The 23777-nt window shown below is 45.0% G+C and overlaps 1 protein-coding gene across 1 annotated transcript in view; it reads left to right on the top strand.

Annotated features, from left to right (window-relative positions):
* HERC1 (HECT and RLD domain containing E3 ubiquitin protein ligase family member 1) overlaps positions 1-19290 on the top strand; it is a 215321-nt gene extending 196031 nt beyond the window's left edge. Inside the window, exons 66-78 of the mRNA XM_060294157.1 lie at positions 356-511; positions 1214-1336; positions 2428-2530; positions 4098-4267; positions 5623-5761; positions 7753-7922; positions 9005-9174; positions 9458-9623; positions 10797-10873; positions 11652-11904; positions 12403-12555; positions 15148-15453; positions 18649-19290. Of these exons, the coding sequence (XP_060150140.1) occupies positions 356-511; positions 1214-1336; positions 2428-2530; positions 4098-4267; positions 5623-5761; positions 7753-7922; positions 9005-9174; positions 9458-9623; positions 10797-10873; positions 11652-11904; positions 12403-12555; positions 15148-15453; positions 18649-18834 (2172 nt within the window). The 3' untranslated portion in view covers positions 18835-19290. The remainder of the gene's footprint in view (positions 1-355; positions 512-1213; positions 1337-2427; positions 2531-4097; positions 4268-5622; positions 5762-7752; positions 7923-9004; positions 9175-9457; positions 9624-10796; positions 10874-11651; positions 11905-12402; positions 12556-15147; positions 15454-18648) is intronic.
* Positions 19291-23777: the final 4487 nt, after the last annotated feature.

The raw sequence follows: 23777 nt of genomic DNA on the forward strand, positions 1-23777 counted from the left end.
AAAATCAATTTGTGATCTAAAATAATATTGTAAAGTTACATAGCACCTTAAAGTTTACAAAGAATTTCCCTATTCATTAACTCAAATAGTCTAGGTCATCCCTGCTTCGCTGAAGAGTAGCAACACTGCCAAGGTATGCTGTTTAGCTTGGTCTTCCTGAGGATTTTTGAGGTAGATCAGACTTGGGGGAGCAGGAGGGCCACTTGGGTGGATAGGACATAATGGTCTTGAAGATCCTGAGTTTTCAGTGAAGTTTACTTAAAGATTATTACTGTATTAATAACCAAAAAGGACTGATTTCTTTCTTAGTATGCCCTCTTGTTAAAATTTTTGTTCTTGTTTGTTCTATTCGTAGATGTCTTGTGGCTTCAAACATTCAGCAGTGGTAACATCAGATGGCAAACTGTTTACCTTTGGGAATGGTGACTACGGTCGTCTGGGTCTTGGAAACACTTCGAACAAAAAACTTCCAGAGAGAGTAACTGCACTGGAGGGGTATCAGATTGGACAGGCATGGAATAAATCAATAATACGTTCTATATGATCATAGTTTCTTGTTTCCCCTATGTGCACTTAGACATTGTCCTTTCAGGAAAACTAGAATCACCACTCGTACTTAACCTGATGTACATTTTGTTTGGCCTAATTGATAAACAAATGGAAGTCTTAATTCAGGATGTGAATATTTTAAAATCCTCTTCATAATACCACTTGATATGAAAGCTTTAAGCAATATAGTAACTCCTCTTCAGTATCCTGGAAGTAGATGGCTGAACTGCAGCATCATTGGTAGCTGCTGCTCTTAAGTAATAATTGTTCCTGACCTGTACATTTTGAGACTCTCTCTTAACAAGAAGATGAGATAAAATATTTTTATCTTTTACTATTTTTATCTTTTATCATTCCTTAGACTGTCTCTGGTGTGAATGAGTATTTTTTAATCATATGTACTTTTTCCTATCTTTTGTGCTCTCTGATTCAGAGTTAGCCACAGATATTTGAAGGATTTTACTTTGAAAAAGGTTGTTTTTTGTTTGTGGACATTAGGAATTTTTTTCTTCATGACACATTTTGGTTAACATATGTAAGGCCCTGAAACCAATAAAAATTTTTGGAAACACAGCCAGGTTTTTCACTGAAGTCAAGACAGAGTGTCCCAGAAATGGGTGTTTTAGGTATTGTGATTTGCCTTACCACCCTGTTATTTCTCCAGGTGGCTTGTGGCTTAAACCATACTTTGGCAGTGTCAGCAGATGGCTCCATGGTGTGGGCTTTTGGAGATGGGGACTATGGAAAACTAGGCTTAGGAAATTCCACTGCAAAATCTTCACCTCAGGTCAGTATTGGCTTTAATCTAGAGCTTCAGACAACATGGTTTTCTTCTATGTCAGTACCTCTTTTTAGCTGGAAGTAATTTACCTTTAACATTTTTGGTAATTCATAATGAAATTTAGAAGGTTCTTTTGCTTATTCTTAAATTTCCAGCATTCCAGATCTTATTTTAAATAAGTAATTTAAAATAAATTAATTAAAATAAGTAATTCATAAGCATTAATTACTAAACTGGATATAAAAATGCTGCGAGGACAAGCATCTGTCTTTGTCATGGGCTGAGTAGTGTAGGACTACCTCCCATGTAGAGAAGAAATAAATATAAACATATCTCCAGGGTGTCTTATGGAGGGAACCATGAACAATGTTTTGTAACTCTCTGCTTGTGACTACCATTTCAGCATATTATTACCACTGAATTATACAGGTATGTGCATTTAAAAAGTAATAGGAAATCCAAGTCCATAAACAAATGATTTAGAGGCTTTATTCACATTATAGAAGGTTTCTTAGCTCTTCAGAAGACCTCCTGTGCAATCCTTTTTATGTGGATTTTTCTAGCACGTTTAACAAGCAGCATGATTTACAAGTATTCAATTTATATTCAACTCCAGATTCACTATCGTATATAGTCTGTGACATCTTGATAGCTAGACTGGTGAATATTCAGCTAGGGATACAAAAAGGAAGGAAATCCTCTCTGGAGAACATATAAAGCAGTTATTGTCACCTCTGAAAGCAGAAAAAATCTAACTGGGAGCAGCCCATGGCTTTACATGGTCTTATGGTGTTCTTTAAACAGCCATAGGATTCTCTTTGGTTTCTGTTGCCCAGAGGAATGTTTCTACTTCACATGGGGTCCTGGGGATTTTAGTTAAACGTCCCCTACCCCCTACAATATTCGCCCAAATTCAGGTAGTTTGCAGAGCAGTATGAGAAAATAACATTTAGGAGTGTGGATATGGCTGAAAACAAGTAAGTGACTATTAGTATTTTTATTGGAAGATAATCTTTGAGTTTATACATGCCAGTAGGCAAATTTGAGTGTTTTTATTTTCCTTTTTAAATTATGTGCCTTACGCTTTTATTTTGCAGAAAGTTGATGTCCTTTGTGGAATTGGAATAAAAAAGGTTGCGTGTGGAACTCAGTTTTCTGTTGCATTGACCAAAGATGGTCATGTGTATACCTTTGGTCAAGGTAGGGCATTTTCCAGGCATTAATTATATTGCTTATTTTGTGCACACATGTATTACAGAAACATTTGCCTTCCAGCTGTATAGAAAGTGCTTAAACTGAGTCATTTTTCATTCTGGGTGATGATTGGCCACACAACCTGCATTCACTAGCTACTTTTCTGCTCCACTTTCATGCTATTTGTTGTAAGGACAAACTCTCCTCCCCATTGATGGCCCCTCGTGCCAGAGCCTTCATTCTTGCCAGAAGAGTTCCTGGCAAAGCCCTTCCCTTCCTCCTCTCTGCTGCCTCTGCCATGCTACCACAAACACTGCCTTGACCACCAGAGCTCCTCTGGATCCTGCCTCACTTCCCAGCCCTTGCAGGGACTGGGGGTCCAGGTCTTAGGAATTCACAGGCATTTGGGATTCAAATCTTGAGTAAGTTCAAAATCTAAGCATCCACAGTGGGATTCCCTGGCAATATATTCAGCTTTGTAAACGGAACTTCTTTTCAAGTTGTAGTGACCGAAGAATGTGTGAGGAAGAGGGGGGAAGAAGTGAGCTGTGATTGAAGTTTCTAGTCTTGGAAGAATGTGGACGCTGCTGAGGCCAGGGAAGTTGGTTCTGGTGAAAGAGATAAGGAGCTTAGTTTTAGTCATATTGAACTGGGGCCATATACTCTAGACTACATGTATGGAGAAGTCTAGCAAGTTACTGGGGATTTGGATCTGGAACTCCAGGGAGATTGTTTATGGAGATGTAGGTTTGCATAATTCCTAATGGTGTAGTTAAAGCCATATTAATAAGCTCTAAGAAACCCAGGGAGAGAATATGGCATGAAAAAAGTGGAGGGTAAAACTCTAGGGAATGTGAGTAAAGGGCAGGTGAACATGGGAGAGCTGGCTTTGAAGGGAGTGGAGAGAGAGGTAGTTGGGGAGCCAGGACAGTGCAGAGTCTCTGAGGGGCAGAAGGAGCTGTGGCCACATTATCAGAAGGTAAAGTGGAGCTCCATGGGCTAGAGCTGGAGAAGAGGCTGCTGCAGTGTAGGCAGTTAGGAGCTATTCATGGCTTTTGAGAGTGCAGTTTCAGTGCAGTGTTGAGAATGCAAGTTAGGCTGCAGAAGGTGGCCAAGCCAAACAGGCCTACAGCATGTGAAGCACCAGGGACTGGCCTGCACTTCGTAGAAGTTTGGCAGCAAAGAGAAGGGGAGAAGTTGGCTGGAAATTTGAGGACAGGACAGGTTGCATGATGTCTTTTCTTAGAATGCAAGAACTTTAGGGCCTCTGTGAATTACGTGCCAGTCCTCTCAAGTATGAGGATGCTAGAGGTGCCTCTTGGTTTGAAATAAGCTACAAATTTTAAATTAAATTTTATTTATTTTTATGAAAAAGGAGATCGTGACATTTTGCAAAGCAACAGTTTTAAACTTTATTCGCTCAGAATCCGGTATACCTTACTGGCAAAGCAGCTTTTGCCCCAGTGAGTTACGTATGTCATTGCCATACCACCATAGACATTAAATGACTCATCAGGAAATGTAAAAGGACTGGCGTGTGCCGTCCATAAATGTCCTCTTGCTGTTTTTTCAGATCGTTTGATAGGCTTGCCAGAAGGGCGTGCTCGCAATCACAATCGACCACAGCAAATCCCTGTCCTGGCTGGAGTGGTCATCGAAGATGTGGCCGTTGGAGCTGAACACACACTTGCTTTGGCATCAACTGGAGATGTGTATGCCTGGGGGAGCAATTCAGAGGGGCAGGTACATATTTATCTCGCTTGCTGCTCTGTCATGTTCTAGAAATCTGACAACATTCTTCATTTGGCAAAGGGATAAGCTAGAAACTCGGAATATCTACACAAGACCTCAGGCACGTCACTTTGCTGTGGAGTCCAGTTGTGCCTCTGTCTCTTGATGATGGTCTAGTAAGTGTTATATCATGTTTAAAAAAAATCTGGCAGTACAGTAAAGTGGTTAAGGGGATTCGCTGAACATATATGTGTCTACACACACTGAGAAGTGCCTAGCACTAGTAAACAGCACTTTATAAGTATTCAATATTTGCTACTATCACGATTAATCATCATTTTCACTACAGTAATAAAAGAGGTTAGGTACTAGGAGCATCAGTTGATCTGGAAAGTGGAAAGGATGAAACAATACTTCTATATTTTATAATATGACAGTATACAAAGTATGTTTGTGTTTGTTCAGGAAGTCTTGTCACTCCCATTACGTAGAGTAGTAAACTGGGCCTGTAAGAGGTTGAGAAAAGGCTCAAGAGGTTGATGTGTTCAGCCTATCCTGTGTGTGGAGAAGGGACACACTTTGGGGGGGCAGGTCTGAGATACCTGCTACTACAGTGGCTTTCAGCTCCACATGCGAACGACATCTCCTTCCTCTGTAAATCCTCTCTACGTCTAGCTGCCCCTAGAGCCAACGACCCTCAGGTTCAAGGTCCAGGATTATTCACAGTAGCTCTGTGGTGTCCTCATCACTATATTAACAGATGGGGAAGCTGCTCAACAGTGTGGTTGCACATTATCTTAATGAGAAGAGAGTTGATGTTGAGACACCTTTGGAAGGTCCCTGGCAGGGCCTTGACATGATCCTGCCTGATGATGTTGAGGTGCTCAGCCACTGAAACACTGGGTGTCCTAGTCGGACCCCAAGAACAGAGATCCGGAGTTGAGAATCTGCTTCTATGTATGTTTTTATAATTGTTTATTTACTGTTACACAGGCAGTCCATGTTAAAAGTCAAGAAATCAGTGTGTTCTAAGTAAAAGCTCTATAGATCATTCTGTTGTTTTTTTTTTTAACTTGCCAAGAATTTATTTCCTCTCTAGAAGTGGAGTTCAAAGATGTTTTCAGTCATTAAGACTCGTCTGCTAGATTTGGAATGCCTTGTTACAGCTTAGTTTTTAGGAGACAGTATAAGCTATGAGGATCACTCTGATAGAGAAAATCAGAATTAATTTCATTATTTTGATGCCATTGCTTGGTACAGATAGTAACTTATTTGTATCTGCTACCATCCAAGACAAATTTTATCATCTTGACTTCCTCTCTTCCTCTTTCTAATTGAATCTCTGTGTATTTGTAATTTATTTCTAGCTTGGCTTAGGCCACACCAACCACGTTCGAGAACCAACCCTGGTAACAGGTCTGCAAGGGAAAAACGTTCGGCAGATCTCGGCGGGTCGCTGCCACAGTGCTGCATGGACAGCGCCACCTGTCCCACCAAGAGCACCAGGTGAGGGATGAAATATCCATGCTCCTGCAGCCTCTCTTTCAGCAGTCCCCAGCTGCACTGTTTGCTTGCCAGCTTCATACTGCATCCAGGCACCATTCTGAAACCATCAAACCTTCCCCCACACAACCAAAGCACTCTTTGTACTACAGTACTGCAAATACTTTCAGAGCAGACGATTCTCCTGCAGACTTCATTACATAGCAGTCCCTCTCTGCTCCCCAAAAGAAGAAAGTGTATCACTTAGGCAAGCAAAATTTATAATTTTGGAATAGCAATGAAGTATTTTTTATATATAGTAGTGATGAACTGTAGCTTTCTAAGCCATGCTGTTAAGGAATAAAGATGAAAAGCCCGGAGACCACTTGTCAAATTCTTCACCCTAGTCAGCCATTTGAAACATGATGTTGTCTATACATTGGCACAGCAGAAAAACAAAAAAAATTGTTGCCATTTTACTCCAGTGTATATAGCAGGACTGATGGGCTGTTTCTACCTTTTGTATGTTTTGCCTTTAATTTATTATGAAATCCTCACAGGTCTACAAAAAGATATAAAGAAAATAAAATGCGTATTTGTGTACCTAACACCCTACTGTGTACTCTCCCTGATCGGATCCATCTTTTGTTCCCCACAAATGTAACCATTGCCTTAAGTATGATACTTACCCTTATGCATTTCTTCATATTTGGTCTATTTCTTTCCCAGGCCCTCAAGTCCTTTCTAAAACGATCCTCTGGTATCTGAGGCACTAGAACTTCCCTGAAGTGACCTTGTGCCTGAGAGCTCCGTATTCTCATCCCTTTTTGTGAAGCCCTCTACTTTTAGCCACAGGTCCTTGGGAAAGACTCCCTATAGAGATTGTTTTCTCTTACATACCCTGAGAGAGCAAGGTAGGACTGCCAAGTAGATTCCAAACAAGCAAGAGATGGTTTCTGGTTAACAGAGCCCAGAATGAGCAGTGCTGCCAGCCCACTGACAATTTCAGGTACTCAGGGGCCTCTTTAGCTTCCAGTGGGATTTCCCTTCCACTTCAGGACAGAGACCATACAGCATGGTGGCTGAAGGTTCAGACTCAGGAACCACATTGCTCAGGTTCAATCCTGGCTCCTCCACTTAGGAGCTGAGTGACCCTGAGGCTCAGTTTCCTTGTCTGCAAAGCAAGGGTAGTAATAGCACCTATTGTAAAGAACTGTAGGAGTAAATGAATCAATTCATGTGAAGCTCTTAGAACAGTGCCAGGCACATAGAAGTACTCAATAAATGTTAGCTTTAACTAATAGTAGGAAAATACCTCTGAGAATTGAGCTGTACAGATCTTTATTTGCAGGAAACTCAAATAAGCTGAGTACCTTATTCTTAGTCTTCTGTGTGTTTCTATAAGATGATAACCATGGATACAGTCCTTGTAGTTTTTGCTCTGCAGAGCTCTTATCCTTGCAGTGTAAAGCCTTCCTGAATCATCTACTCCTGTCTTTCATTCTGTCATGGTCACTTTCTGTCAGATCCCTAGTAAGTGTGGGAGGTGGCTCTGCTGAGTTGCCCATTTCTATTTTCCAGAACTGCCTACCTGGTCCTGGCCCACACCTTGTGTTATTATGAAGATGACAATTGTTGAATATGAAAGAATGAATTTGGGTTTTATTGTTTGGAGTTTTTTTGTGCAGGAACTGTTTTAAGTCCCATAGTTAAATGGGTAACTAAATTAAAGGAGAAAAAGAAAAAGCAAGTTTCCATAATGATAAATTAAAAAGATGTTTTACAAACCAACACTGGTGCATCAAAAGATTAAGATGAATGGATGGTGAATAGAGGAATTGATAAATAAGTGATAAAGCACATATAGCAAAATATTAATTTTAGTATTTAAGTGGTGGGAATGGGTGTTCATTATATACTTGCAACTTCCACGTGTGTTTGAAATTTTTCAAAACACTAAACATGATGAAAACAATGCATTTCCCTTTACAAGTGTGCATTTGTGTTCTGGGCAGGTGTGTCAGTGCCTCTGCAGCTGGGCCTGCCCGATGCAGTGCCCCCCCAGTATGGGGCGCTGAGGGAGGTGAGCATTCACACCGCGAGGGCCAGGCTCCGGCTGCTTTACCACTTCTCTGACCTCATGTACTCATCCTGGAGGCTACTGAACCTCAGCCCCAACAATCAGGTAAAACGGTGGCTTGGAAAGCAGTGCCTGTGATGTGCTTACCAGGTCCCAGGGCCTCTTTCTCAGCCTTCAGAAAATTCTTGCGTAGCTAATGCTTTTTACTCTCAGCACCCAAGAGATGTAGAAAAGGCACCAGTTCTGTTCCCCTTTTATTGCTGGATTAAGGACAGTCCAGATATAGGTTATCATGCTGTTAAACACACGGTGGTCTTCCTTCTGTGTCTCGGTGTGTCCAAAGTTCAAGGAAGTATGAATGGCTAAAGGCTAAGCATGTATTTTCTACGAACTCCAGAATATGATTTTAAAACTTAAGCACACAAAGGTGTTAGCACCACAGTCGAGGTGCTTATGTAAGTGAGTCTGAGAAATTTTGGAGACTTCTTGCTCTCCTTACAGATGAGCTTACAAATGAGCATACCCTGTGGAGGGATAGGTGGGGGAGAGAAAGTAAATTTGGCTGATTTGATTGTCTTTGTAGAACAGTCTGATAATTTAGGAATAAAGCAAGCTGGCTATGTTTGTTTGTTTGTTTGATGTGTAGGCATGCCTGCCAAAATGTGTGTTAGTTTGTCAAACTGTTAGTCAAAAATTCTTTGGGTAACCAGTCATGGCATATGAGAGGTTTGAGAAATCATTGTTAGAAATAGATAATCAACCAGGCAACAGAATACTGTGCAGCACTAAATAAGAGTGTTAGCAACCTGTTGTAATTAGTGAGAGAAATGTTTATGGTATAAAGTGAGGTGAGAAAAGCAGTGGAAAATTGAATAAATAGTATGATCTCGAAAATGTGAAAAGGAAGGAACCTGGAAGGAAATAGATGAAAGCGTTAATGGGGCTGTCTCCATATGATAGGATTATGGATGATTTTATTTGTGTGCTTGTGTGTGTGTCCTTTTCTGTATCTTCTAAGTTTTTAAAAATAATAATCATACTTTACCAGAAAAAATATTTTGAAAAAGTTGCTAATAATGGCTAATACCCAGATTTATGCTTTTGAAGTGCATTTGTAAAAGTGAGATGTGTTATTTCTTTTAAGCCTTAGATTGTACCATTTCTGCTAAGCTTACTTTCTGTTACAGAATAGTACGTCTCATTATAATGCTGGAACATGGGGCATCGTGCAGGGACAGCTCCGACCTTTGTTAGCCCCAAGAGTCTACACCCTCCCAATGGTGCGCTCTATAGGAAAAACCATGGTTCAAGGCAAAAACTACGGACCTCAAATTACTGTAAAGAGGATATCAACCAGGTTAGCGTATTATGTATATGTGTATATGTTTCATTAACTAGCATTTTGTGAGGTGGACTTACTACTAACTGATCTCTGTGAGGAAGCCTTAGCTTCCTCATTTGTAAAGTAGGATAGTAATAGTATTTTACATCAGCACCCAGTGTGGTTACAGTGGGCCCAGCACAGTGTTTGGCTGTTGTTAAGCTGGCCTGTTCATTCACTGGTGGGAAAATATCTTCAAGTGACTTTTGTGGTGATTTGAGAGCATTGTATTTCATTATGTTTTCCCTTTATTTTAAAGAGGAAGGAAGTGTAAGCCCATCTTTGTTCAAATAGCAAGACAAGTAGTTAAACTGAATGCATCAGACCTCCGTCTGCCATCCCGAGCCTGGAAAGTTAAGCTGGTTGGAGAAGGGGCTGATGATGCTGGAGGCGTGTTCGATGACACGATCACAGAGATGTGCCAGGTATATTCATGCAGTGTCCCCTGCTGAGTTGTCCACTCAGGTGGTGGCTGTTTTACTGTTTCCAGTGATTACTCTGGCATGTTTTTATAAATGTAAGCAAGGATGCATTTGTAATCCTTACGTAAAGTTATGCTGTTAATGATGTATAGGCGAATTGCCGCAAAGGTTTGTGAAATGCTTTGCGAAGGTACCTTACTGAGTAAGTGCCAGTGCTTCGCCATCTACCAGTGGCTCACCATCTGTTGTGCTGTGTAACACTGGCAGAGGAAACAATGACACACATTTACACTTACGTAACAGACAGATCCAGGACCACCCATGTGCTCCCATTTATTTTGGTGCTTTTAGAACAAAGTAGAACTGCCAGGCTACTGGCAGAAAGAAAAACAAGTCTTAAGATTTTGAACCAGGGCTTCCCTGGTGGCGCACTGGTTAAGAATCTGCCTGCCAGTGCAGGGGACATGGGTTCGAGCCCTGGTCTGGGAAGATCCCACATGCCACGGAGCAACTAAGCCCGTGCACCACAACTACTCAGCCTGCACTCTAGGGCCCGCGAGCCACAACTACTGAGCCCACGTGCCGCAGCTGCTGAAGCCTGTGTTCTCTAGGGCCTGCGTGCCGCAACTACTGAGCCCACGTGCTGCAACTACTGAAGCCTGCATGCCTAGAGCCTGTGCTCCGCAACAAGAGAAGCCACACAATAAGGAGCCCGTGCACAGCAACGAAGGCCCATGGCGGCCAAAAATTAATTAATTAATTAAAAAGAGTTTGAACCAGTTCATATTTTAAGATCTACAGTGGCAGCTTTGCTTCCAGATCAGCTCTGACCCTTCCAGCTTTGCCTAGTATCAGGATTTTTCTGATAAATCCTGTAACTAAAATAATACTTAGCTATCATTTACTAAGTTTATTTGAATATCACTGTGCCCTGCTCACAGATACCCCAACTCGTGCCCTGGATTGACTTTTTCATCTTAGTTCTGCACATGGGGGAGTCTCCTAAATTCATTTTAAATTACAACCACAAAAATAATTACAGAGATAGCTCGTTGTCATATAGCATTGTAAATTCCTCAATATTCTCTTCTCAGTATGATTTTTAATGTTAATTGTTTCGTTTTCTTGATGCATTTGATTGTCATTTCTAAGAAATTGTTTTTCTTTCTTCTACAGGAACTTGAAACTGGTATTGTTGACCTTCTTATACCCTCTCCCAATGCTACCGCAGAAGTGGGTTACAATAGAGACAGGTAAGGGCAGTCAGCAAGTGTTATTGAATGTCTATAATAATAACTCAAATTTATTGAGTGCTTACTCTATGCCAGGCACTGTACTAAGTGTTTTACATGGATTATCCCATTGAATCCTCATGATAGATCTAAGGAGTAGGAACTGCTACTGTTCTCTTTTCACACATAGGAAAGACACTTACATCATGACTTGTTATTTATTATGAGATCAACTCAATGATAATATAGAGGGTTAGAGGAAGTGCAGACTTGATATTGAAACCAGACTTCTTTTGTGTTTCTGAAGGCCTACATGGCCTTCCCTCAACGAATTAAAATTCATTGAAAACCTTTGATATGCTGTCCAGTCACAGCAGTTAGTATTTGCAATTATGTATTATTCCTTTATTTGTCGAAGTTTGAATTTTGGATCCTGCTTCATGGACTTGTAAATGATAAATGAAATGATTTTAGGAAATAGGGCACCCTTGAGCAGGTAGCTTAAGGACTAATAGATCATTCACTTACCCTCTTATGGTTCTTCTAAAAATAATTCAAAATACGGTCCCTGTGCTGTTCAGAACAATAGCGATAGGCCATATGTGGCTACTGAGCGCCTGAAATGTGGTTATAGGAGCTGAATTTTAAATTTTATTGAATTAATTTAAATAGCCACATGCGGCTAATGACTGCCATATTGGACAGCACAGGTCTAGACTAATGCCATAACCGTTTGATAACTTATTTCTAATACAAATTGAGGACAGCCTTGTTTGAAATAGTTCCTTTAATTCTGCAGGTTCCTTTTTAACCCTTCTGCCTGCCTCGATGAACACTTAATGCAGTTTAAGTTCTTGGGAATTTTAATGGGGGTTGCCATTCGCACAAAGAAGCCTCTGGACCTCCACTTAGCCCCTCTGGTGTGGAAGCAGCTGTGCTGCGTCCCACTCACCCTGGAAGACCTGGAGGAGGTGGATCTGCTCTACGTGCAGACTCTCAACAGCATTCTTCACATTGAAGACAGTGGGATTACCGAGGAGAGTTTCCATGAGGTAAATAAGTCCTGGCTGGTTCGTGTTTCTGTTGGTGTTGACTAGAATTTTTCTGTGTAAAGCTCAGGTATGGCTTCCGTTTGCTGTCTGGCTGACCCATGCCGTATGCCATTGCTGCGCTTAGCAGCTCAACCCAGCAGTTTAAATAACTGCTAAGAGAGTCAGCTCCAGCACCCAGCTTCTGCTCCTTCCCCTTTAATCCATTCTCTGCCTGCTAGAGTGAAGGACAGAGAGAACCCAGGTGGAGAGGGAGACCTGGGATGACCAGAGTTCATCAAACCTGATTTGGAGGCAGAGAGATTCAACCTCATTTTTAATTACAACCACAGATGAGTCAGCACTCTCTGCTGATCAAGTAGCCTGATCAGTTATCTCAGTTGCCTTGTTTTCATCCTTAAAATTTTTGATATTGTTAATGTTTTTCTGTATTTGTGTGTAACATACTTTTTGTGGTCATTTCTACCATGGAGTAAAAATTCTTTTTTCTTCTATTCTCAGATGATTCCTCTTGATTCTTTTGTTGGCCAGAGCGCTGATGGCAAAATGGTTCCTATAATCCCTGGTGGAAATAGTATCCCACTCACGTTTTCTAATAGGAAGGAGTATGTGGAGAGGGCCATTGAATATCGACTTCATGAAATGGACCGACAGGTGAGATGAAACATTTTGGGAGGTGCATATGAATGTTTGCATTTGTCTCCAAGCAGGAGCTGTCTGGTTTTTACTGAATTTTGGCATATGAATTCACTGTGTTGATCAATCAGTATCTATTGGGTTGGCCAAAAAGTTCGTTCGGGTTTTTCCATAAGATGTTGTGGAAGACTTTTTGGCCAACCCAATATATTTCAGTCCCTTTTCAGAGACTTTTCAGGCGTAATCTCAGGGCCTGCTGTCTCCTCACTCAAGGCCTTAGGTGAGCCCTGAATTGGTCACTGGTAGGATTGAGGCCAAGCCCTCCCCCAGGCCTTCAGAGCCTGCCTTCTCACTCTCACTCTTCCTCTGTCCTGTTTGTCTTCATTTCTTACTGCCCCCCAACCCAGTGTCCCACTCCAGCTTGGTCAGTCGGGGTCCATGTGAATGAACCCATAAACACTGGCCTTGCAATCCCACGTGAGTGCTTCTTTCCCCCTCCTGCTGCAGTCCTTCAAGCCCCAGCTGAGAATGCATCTCCTCTCTGGACAGACTTGCCTCCAGGTCTGTACATATCTTTCTTGTTACCTAGAAATTCCTCAAGATATCACATACTTCTGTGTTGTGGTCTAAGAATTAGGCAGAGTTTGGGTCTTTTTTCTTCAATTAGTGTGTGAGACACTGAATGAAAAATGTATTTTGTATATATAACTTATATAGTCTTGTTCTATGCTGATATGTAGTAAGCATTTAATAAATGATGGGAGTATGGTGAGTGACCACAGAAATGAATATTGTGTCCAGAGGTGGTGGTTTTGGTTATACAATTCTTCATAGCCACTTCAGTAATACCTTATTTGCACAATATGTTGGGTTCTTCTCAGGAGCTAGATGCAGGCTCTGAGGCTGTGTAGTAATTTGAAGTGTATATATTCTACACCCTTCACTCCTGGTTCCTTCTTTGACTCTGACTTTGGGCCAAGTCCAGTCAGAAAACTATACCCTTTAGCTTAGTAAGGGTGGATCCTGTCAGCAATGTTGTTTACACAGCCAGGGCTTAGGGTTTGTCTCTAGTTCTTGAATATGTTTACTCCTTACAGACTGAATAACTGACCCAAAATTTCCTGATCACTTTCTGCATGCCAGATGTGGTACCAGGCACCCGCATGTGTGGCTTTTCACATAGTTACTCTGAGAGAGAGAAATTACTATCACCATTTCACAAATGAATGCATGGAGTCCAGAGAAGTGAAGTGATGTGCCCAAGGCAAAGCCAGGATCGCAAACCAGGTTTAGCTGTGGTGTCCAGGCTCTTGTGCTGGCCTTTCCTATGAAGGTCAGATTGACCTGCTGTCCATCAGCTGTGCTCTGCCCTGGCTTTGTTGCTTTCTGGGTAACAAGGCCATCTTCCTCTTTTCACTTCCTCCTTGTCTCTTAGAACCCTGTATTCTTCCCATAGCTGTCCCCAGTTGTCCCCGACCCAAGCAGCCGTCCCTGTACCTCAGCCTTTTTTTTTCCAGACAGCTTTTGGTTTTTATCCTTCCAGGCAAACAGCTTGTTTTTTGGCAGACTTTGGCTGGGGTGTTCCCTTTACTATCAGTAGAGACTGCCCTCACTGCCACTCCGTTCCTTAGCCCTGGGCATGACAGCCTGGTACAATCATAACTCCAGGGCCTTCCTCGAGGTGTGGCTCCTGTTCAGGTTCTCTGGTTTGGTCTTGTTTGTGGTAGATGGTTTTGAATTGGCCAAGAGTGGAGAAGTTATTTATGAAAGAAACCTGGAACAGTGATGGGTCTGTGTGTAGAGTATGCACTACTGCACAGCCTTGGAGGGGTTTTGCCAAACAGACTGTGTGGCAGCCTCTGGCAGCACCCCTTCGGCATTCCCTGACTGACCTGTTCTCTGCACTGTGCTAACAGGGGCTAACTGCCCAGTCACACAGACTCATTTGAAATACCTGTCATAATCATGGGAGCAGCAATTATTTACCTTATTTTTCAGATCAGAAAATTAAAGTAAAAGAAGTGGTGGAGCTGGGATACAGAACCCATCTCCTGATCAATTTTTCTGTCCTTTTTGCAGCCTTCCTACAAAAGGATGTCTCAGTTTTACTTTCTTCTTTGTACTTTTTTTTTCTTTTACAATCAGCACAAATGATTTTTACAAAAAGGATATAACTGTTTTCAAAAGAAAATATAAATTACAAAAACAGTAGAAGCTCTAGACCCATCCTCCAAGAGCTTCTTACCCTGATGAGAAGACAAAGTATCCCACATAGCACAGTTTAACAGCCCATGGCCGTGTGTGGTTAGGAGTGTGGTTGGCATTAGGGAAGGCCCCAGTGGGCTGGGATTTTGTGGGGCAGGGAAGGTGGGCTCCTGGATTGACTTGAACTGGGACAGGAAGGAGTGTATGAGTCCTACAGGCAGGGAGAAGTTCTAACATAGGGTCAGAGGCAAGGAGGTTGGGCCGTGTGCAGTCATGCCAGTTCTGAGGGACAAGTAGAGGGCCTGGGAGAAGACGAGCACGCACGAGGTGCCCGGCCCAATTGGGTCCACCGTGGGTGCCCAGTCTATGCGCACACATTGAATGAACAACCTCTCCTGGGAGCAGGTGGCCGCGGTCCGAGAAGGGATGTCCTGGATCGTCCCTGTGCCGCTGCTGTCCCTCCTCACAGCAAAGCAGCTGGAGCAGATGGTGTGCGGGATGCCCGAGATCTCTGTAGAAGTCTTGAAGAAGGTGGTGCGGTACCGGGAGGTGGATGAGCAACATCAGCTGGTGCAGTGGTTCTGGCACACGCTGGAGGAGTTCTCCAACGAGGAGCGGGTGCTTTTCATGAGGTTTGTGTCTGGAAGATCTCGACTACCAGCCAACACTGCAGATATTTCTCAGAGATTTCAGATCATGAAGGTTGATAGAGTAAGTAAGATGTTTTTTCTTCCTTGGTAATGTGTGCCTTTATTGCTTCCTTGATGCTTGCATGTTCGGCTTCAAGTAGGCCTGCCAATTCAGGATTAATGCTTGGAATTTCCAGACTTTTTAAAAAAATCAAGCACAAAAAGTTGTTTAGAAACATCACATAACTTCAATTTTAAAAAGTCCTAAATGGGGCTTCCCTGGTGGCGCAGTGCTTGAGAATCTGCCCGCCAATGCAGGGGACACGGGTTCGAGCCCTGGTCTGGGAAGATCCCACATGCCGCGGAGCAACTAGGCCCGTGAGCCACAATTACTGAGCCTGCACGTCTGGAGCCTGTGCTCCGCAACAAGAGAGGCCGCGATAGTGAGAGGCCCGTGCACCGTGATGAAGAGTGGCCCCCGCTTGCCACAACTAGAGAGAGGCCTTGCACAGAAACGAAGACCCAACACAGCCATAAATAAATAAATAAAATTAAAGATAAATAAATTAATTTTTTTTAAAAAAGTCCTAAATGGATGTAGAAAGCACACTACAACCAACAACCTTCACTGAATCTTCCAGTTACTTCCTGAATGAAAGCTAAGCTTGGCAGAAGTGTCACCATGTTGCCTCTGCCTCATATTTCCTATGCCTTTTCGTTGTGTGACTTCTGCACTGGGACACGGTCTTGTTTATTTGTTTTCATGAAGATACTAACCATTAACTGGTGCACATGCTCCAGAAGGAACGTGAAGACACAGGGAGCAGCAGTAACGTGCTCTGTGGCTACGTGCGTGGCGTGCATCACGGAGCAGGCAGTGCAGCTTCCCTGCAGCCTGATGAAAGGTCCCTGCTGCAGAGCTCCAGCCCAGCTGCTGTTTTGACAGATGGCTTAGGAATAAAAGGGCTTAGAGGCTTAAATGCACACTGCTGCCAGAGTCATCTTTCTCAAGCACCTCTCTAACCACGTCACTCTTTTCCTTTCACACCGTTCAGCGGCCCCTTGTGTTGACTCCAGGATAAACGCCAGCCACCTTAGCAGTCTTCAACACCTCCACAGTCTGGCCTCTGCCCCGCCTTCTGATATCACCTCTTGATGCTTATTATGTTCTGGCCATCATGGGCTGCTTGCCTTTCTCCTGACAGACCACACTGTTTTTTATTTGGGGGTTTTTTGTTTGTTTGTTTGTTTTGGGAGATTTTTTTTGGCCGCACCACATGGCTTGCAGGATCTGAGTTCCCCAACCAGGGATTGAACCCAGGCCACGGCAGTGAAAGCCTGGGATCTTAATCACTAAGACACCAGGGAATTCCCAAGGTCACACTGTTTTTAAATGTCTCTGCCTTTGTGCAGGCTATTCCCACTGCTTTAGTAGTGGGAATCCCTTTCCATCTATGCCTGGCAAGCAATTACTCACCGTTTAAGCCCAATACCAATGTCATCTCCTCCAAAAAGCCCTTCTGGATGCTTTCCTATGCCTCCTGACTATTCCTCCAGGCAGACTTAGATCTTCTTATATCCATCTCCTGGACACTTGGTACACTCCTCGAACCTAACATTAAGTTAGACGTGTCTGTGTTCCCTCTTTCTCCTCCTCCACCCGCCGTGAGCTGGGCAGTCCCCTGAGCGGGGCCCATGGTGTTTATTCCGGAAACAGTAAGGAAGGTAGGACCTCCTCACTCAAGGGCCCATCCTACCAGTTTCATCAGGTTTCAGTCTCTGCCCGTCTGGTGTTTTTCCTGTAACTACCCCTTCAAAGTTGCCGTAGTCAAAGCCATCCCTCCCCTGCTGCCTCCCGAGGCTGCCTGCCTGGGCTCCACTCCTGGGCTTGCTGGAGAGGCCATGCACAGGAAAGGCTATGAAAAGAGCCTTTCTGTAAATTTTCGATGGGACTTGCCAGAAACTATAAGTTGTAAATCTGTTTTGTTGCTTCAGAGAAAGATGGGGAGGAGGAAATGGTTTGCTTCTCTTCAGCTCTGGAAAAAAGCCTTGCCTCGTATCTGTCCTGGGCTACCCTGCCATCCCAGGAGTTAATCCACTATTAATCCCCTGCCTCAGGGGTTTTAGCCTCAGCAAACTGACCACTATGGGTCTCTGCTTTGTGACTTTTCAACCATTTCTCTAGTTTCCAAATCAGAGCCACCTGTTGACATTCCTCTTTAATGTCTTTGTGGGTTGAGGATTTTCTGCATTCATCACTGGCTCTGGCACAGCTAAGCTTCTGGGCCCTCCATCTCCCACCTCTCGGAAATGCACTCACCTGATGGCGAGTTCCGAGGAGGAGGAGGGCTGGTTTCAAGGAGTTCAACGAGAAAGAGAGGGCAGGTTCTTTTCTAAAAACTCATTTTTAAAAAAATTATAAAAACAATGTAAATCATTATCATTACAGATAGTTTGGAAAACAGTTGTGTTTGCAAGGCAGGACAGTGTTTGCGGGGAGGGACAGGAATCCTGTCCCTCCTACTGGTAGCCATTTTCACCTTTCACCTTTGTGTAATTCATCAAGCATGTGCATTTTTGCATGACGCATTTAGAATTTTGTATTCTGCTTTTTCCACCTAACAGTCTATCTCCAGCACTTTTCTGTTTTGCTGCTAATCTTCATAATTATCATTTTAAACGACTGCATCACCATCGGTTAAAGGGCTGGGCTGGGATTTCATTAACTGCTCCTTCCTCATCTGAGCGGTGTGCTGGTGGCCATGGCAGGTGAAGGATGGCAGAATGCTCACTAGGAGGACGGTGAGGGGAGGAGGAGTGTGGTGACTCCCTTACAGTTGTTCCTTCCATTTCACTGGCTCTGTTGGGGGAATCCCTGTAGCAGCTTCAAGTTTGCACCCTCTTGGTGAAAGGGAACAAACTCTGTTGCACTCCTACGCTGTGGCAGGCACTGTGCGAAGTGTGTTCTACCAGGTAACCCTGCCAGTCAGGGCTCATTCTCATTTCACACATGAGGGCTTTGGAGGAGTGAGGAGAGGAAAGAAGCATCTTCGCCAAAAGCTAGATGGCCACAGGACACCAGAGCCTGCACTCTTCCTACCACTGCCAAGTCTCTGCTTGCTCTCCAGGTGGCCGTGCAGTCAGTCATGTCCGTGGAGCCCACCTGAAGGCAGGGAGAAGTGCTTTCCTGACTTTGGGGGTGGTGGTGATGAGCAGCCCTGCTCCCCCCATGATACCCCAGTGCTGCAGTCATGGCTCTGGGTCTCTCTCTCCACAGCCTTACGACAGTCTGCCTACCTCACAGACCTGCTTCTTCCAGCTGAGACTGCCGCCCTACTCCAGCCAGCTGGTCATGGCTGAGCGCCTGCGCTACGCCATCAACAACTGCCGCTCAATCGACATGGACAACTACATGCTCTCACGAAACGTGGACAACGCTGAGGGCTCCGACACTGACTACTGACCACCCAGGGTGCCGTCGCCCCTCCTTCTTCTCGATAATGCTCACTTCCAACTTAATGCTGATACACTTTTATGGTAACTAATAGATGTTTTAGGAACATAAACCGACATTATAAACAGTGGCCACATTTAGTTACTCTAAATGTAACAAAGATATTAGATGTTTTTATTTTTCTGTGATTGTACAAAAAAAAGACAAATTGCTCTAAGTCAGGTTTTCCCTCCATATTTGTGGTCACTTTTGATAAGTTTGCATGGAACCATTTCGGTGCATTTTTAGTTGGGAATGGTACATTTTTGTAAACCCACCCAGTGAACATGAAATTGTACATTGTGTATAATTGTTCATTAGAAAGGACAGTTTTACATGAATATTCATATATTTATTTTGTTTTAATTTGAATTGCCTGTGCAGGGTTCCTTATGCAGAGAAATAAAGCCAATTCAGGAATCAGTGCATGGGCTGCTTTTGTTATTGGAGCTTTGATGAAGAGAGAATGAGCTTTCAGACTAGTTTCACTCCGACAGCTTTTTGACTCATCAGAAACATTCCTTCACACTGGGCTTTGCTTGGAAATGACAGAGCAGAGGGCCACGTGGGTATAGCAGCCCCCTGAGGTGAAAGCTCCTGTGTTTATTGGTTCTGTCATCCTTGGTCTCTCACTGTGTTCCCTCACTACAGGGTCCCTGTGTCCATCCTTTAGCACTATGCTTCCTCCTTCTCCGTAGCTGGCTTAAAGTGTAACACGCTAATAGGAGCCTTTCTTGAACAGCCCCAGGATGCCTGGTACGGGATGCAGCTCTACTAGGCCAGGAGGAAACTAACTAAAGTGATATAGTTGTGACTGCCCACCGCCACCGCCCTTTGAGGAGCCAGCGGATCCAGTGATGGAATTAAAGAGCGGGGCAGTTTACAATAACGTGTCATCTACCCTGGAAGGGCAGCCAAGTGGGCACTTAGCATACATGAATGAGTGACCATGTGAACGTGTGAATGAATTTGAGAACTAGTGCGTGGCTTTTATGTCCTTGAATGATGGTGGGGAATTGTGCAGGGGACTGGGGAAGGGGTTACACCCTTGGTGCTTAAACCCAGACCTTTTGAAGGCCCTGGGCGATGTGTTCATTTGCTCAGGCATGTCAGAGTGAGCATGTGGTCCTGGGAGAAAGGGCTATCTGGAGAGCAGCTGTGAAGGCTCTGCGAGTGGGAACAGGGAGAGGGCACAGCCTTTGGGTGGCTTCTCTCTTTCATCCACTACAAGTTCATGCCGCACGCTACTTCCAGTGTACTTCATGGACAAGGTCAAGGCTGACAGCCTGCTCAAACGAGGTGCCAGAGAGCCTTATAGGCGCTTGTTTTCCACCGGGAAGGTAAAAGGCGTGTGAAGAGAAATTGGAAGGAAGATGTGGTTTTGTTGGCTAAGATGATGTGGTGCATGGATATTTCCCAGTGAGTATATCTAATAATATTTAGAATGAAGACATTTCATTTTTATGGAAAAGAGGCTTCAATTGGCATTGTGTCTCAGAAGGAGATCACAGCTTCTGGGGACCCCCAGGGGGTTCTGAGCCTTTAATACTTGATCTGAGAGCTCAGTCAGAAGCAGCGGTGAAGGTCTTTGTGCTTGAAGCGCTCACTTGGGGGGTGGGAAGGCACTGTCCGGGCCTCTGGGCCAGGAGGGAACTTCTCTCAGCGAAGAACGGCCTCTGCGTGCTGCTGAGATCCTGGACAACGCCAGAAGGGGTCTCTTCGGGCCTTCTGGGCTGGCTCCCGGTGACAAGTACCTCTTCCCTCTTGGTGGGCTGGGCTGAGGGTGTGCCGAGCTGAAGGCTACGTCTGCAGTCTCAGACTGTTTTAAATCACAAGAAGGCCTTGACCTTCATGAGGCTCTGGGCTCTGCTGCCCCAGTTCCCTCTGGACTCAGGGGAAAGGGCACCCGCAGCAGGCTGATGCTCAGGCCCCACCTGTCGGGCCTAACGGGTGGCTCCTCAGGAGGCCTAACTCTGCGAGGAAGACCTGCACAGACACCTTGCTTTTATAACAGATGCCATTTCTTTGCTGGAAACCTGTCATTTTTCTTCGTCCTCTGAACTTTGGAAGCTCTGGGAGAGAGGAGGAGGTGTGAGTCCCTGATGTGAGGAGCTGAAATGAGCCTAGTGCCCCTATTTTTTTCCCCCGTAGTTCACTTTCAACCCCCACAGAGGCTTAGGCCTTTTTTTTTTCTTTGCTAGACTCACTCAGTTAACAAATCCTTGCAGTTTTTATCACCCTTAAAAAGTCTCAAGAGAACTCTGACACCCTAGCCTGTAGATTCCCTTAAAGGCCCTTTCAAGGTGCAGCTTTTTTCTGGGCCTCCCAGCTTCGTGGCCTTTGCCCAGCACTGCCAGTGAGATGAAACCTATATGTGGTAAGCTCGGTTTTTAGCAAATAGCAAGTCTTGGGCATTGAATCCCAGAGCTGGAGGAATAGTAGAACTAAGGCATCAGATGATCTCTCCCTTTACAGACCAAGAATTCGAGGTCAGGAGAGGGAAAGTGCTGGATCACAGGTACTTACAGACGAGAGCTGCGAGTCCTGGCTTCCTGTCAGCACGCCAGTGGTGGAGTTGAGGGGGCTCAGTCAGCCCCCTGCAAACATTCAGCCTGTGCCAAAACAGGCCAGTGTGTCCCTGTAAGACAAGCCTCAGAGCACAGTGTACCCCCCCCAGCGGGCTCTGCCTCCTAGGGAGCAATCTGGAGCCCCTGACCTCAGAGCACGCGGCCCCAGCCTCTGCTGGCGTTGAGGGTCAGCCGACTAGCCAGTGTGATGTGGTGACTGGGGCCAGCCTCCCACTAGGGGGCACTGTCCTGCCCCAGTGCTGAGGTTCTGCAGCCTCCCACTAGCTTTCACTTTGGCTGCCTTGGCCACGACTGAGAGTGAAAAGAGTGAGCATTCAGGAGCGGGGCAAAGTCTGTGGTGTGTTCTAATGGAGGCTGTGAGGGCACAGATAATCCCCAAGCCACTTCCCAGTGGCTATGGGTCAGGCTCCCATCTCCCCCAGCTCACCCTTCTCTGGACAAGCATTGGGCTTCCTGACTATTCCTGAGCCGTGCCTGCTGCTGATACCAACCTTATGGGAGCTGTGGTCAGTCTTCCAGTCTCGGCTCAAAGGCCGTGTCCTCCATCACGTGTTGCTTCTTGTGAGTTCTGCTGGGCACTTGGCTTTTCTAGCCCCGTGTGGACGTGAGGACGCCTTTCCCTACCCTCTGCCTTCAGGCAGTACACAATTAGAATCTCAGCACAGTGTCACAGAGAGTGTACTGGTCCTATTTTACAAATAGAGAAATGGAGGCTCCGAGAAGTCATAACTTGTCAGAAGTTATGGCTGGCAGAGCGGGGAGAGTGCTCAAAACCCCCCTCAACCCCAGCTGCATGTCTTCTGACTAGAGTGACTCCCTTGAGGTAGGGCCTGGCCCAGCCCATGCCCAATACCCAGTAAATGTTTGTGAGATGAATGAATTGGTGGATTAATTAAGCATGCAGTGCCCCTTGTTCTATGCAAATCTGAGAGAAGACCTTGAAAGCTGTTTTCAGACTAAGCCAGGGCACTGTGTTCTGTCCAGTGCCTTTGCTCAGTGCCTGGTGATGTGAATGCACAGGGACTGTTAGAAGGCAGCGTGGAGAGTAGTGTCTGCCTTCCAGGAGTACCTCAGATGGGCCTGGGCTCAGGGACGCAAAGGTCCTGTGCAGGGGGCAGGGGCTAACCGGAGCCCTAGAAACCATGCTGGACACAACTGTCAGCACAGCTTTCGTTCTGTGATCACTAGTCTTGGTACGTGAGGGTTTACTAGGCATCAAGGGGAACTTAACCCTCATTTATAAAAGAGCTTCTGGGGGGAAAGGAACCTCAGGGGAATGTAGGTTACCCGCTTTCCAGCTGAATATACAGTAACCTTTGTTTGCTTTACAAACACAGTCTCATAACCCTTAAGAGAACTTTGCAGACAAGATTCTCTAGCTATCCCAATATACAGGTAAGAAAGCTGAGGTTTGAAGAGGGCTGACCTGCCCTTGGTCAGAGGAGAGCTAGAAACCAGGTCCTGTTTTTCCCCCAGACTAAACCACCAACTTAGGGCAAACAAGACCTCTGGGAATTGGGGCTTATCAGAGATGATGAAAGCAAAGCCATGGGGTTTAAGTGGCTCTGTTTTAAACAAACATTTAAGTCCCTGGAAGCCTGAGCTTTCTTTCAACATTGTTTGCAGTAGTGGCTGAAAAATTAATTTCCTGCAAAGCCTCTCTCCAGAGTTCAGAGCAAGGGTGGGTAAACTAGAAAATCACCCAGAGGACACCTGGGTCTCACAGGCTAGTGGTAGGCCCTCGCGTTCCACTGCAGCTGGTGGCCTGGCAGGGCTGGCTTTCCCCACACAAGGATGAGGAAGGATTATGCCGGTCCAGGGTCAGTGCGGTTACCGGTTTCTGGGCTAAGGGATGGTCTAACCAGGGGCCCAGGGGCAGCAACTGAGGCCTTCGGCAGTCCCTGGAGGGGTTTGGGCGAGGTAGGGTGCTGTTTGCCTGCCCACAGGCTCTGCCTAGAGAAATTTCAGCCCCTCTGGGCCTTCACCGTCGTCTTCTTGGGGCCCTGGCACCTGCTGGAGGTGGCCTGAGTGGGGGATCTCCAGTTCTCGTTTCATCCTCATAATAATCTCTGAGGCCTGGGTGAGGCCCCTCTTCTCCCTTATTTTTCTCATCACCTCTCCTGCTTACCTTTCCTCCTCACTCACCCTGTTCCAGCCATAACACACCAGCCATGCTCCTTGTCTGGGGCCTTTGTGCTGGAGGCTGTTGCCTCTTGTCTGGAATATTTTCCTCCAGACTCTGCACCGTTCTCTCCCCCACTTCGTTTCTCAAATGCCTCCTTCTCAGTGGGGCTTACACTGGTCGACCGCTTTTAAGTTGCTTTT

The sequence above is a fragment of the Globicephala melas genome, chromosome 2 (assembly GCF_963455315.2).
Source record: "Globicephala melas chromosome 2, mGloMel1.2, whole genome shotgun sequence".
Taxonomy (NCBI): Eukaryota; Metazoa; Chordata; class Mammalia; order Artiodactyla; family Delphinidae; genus Globicephala; species Globicephala melas.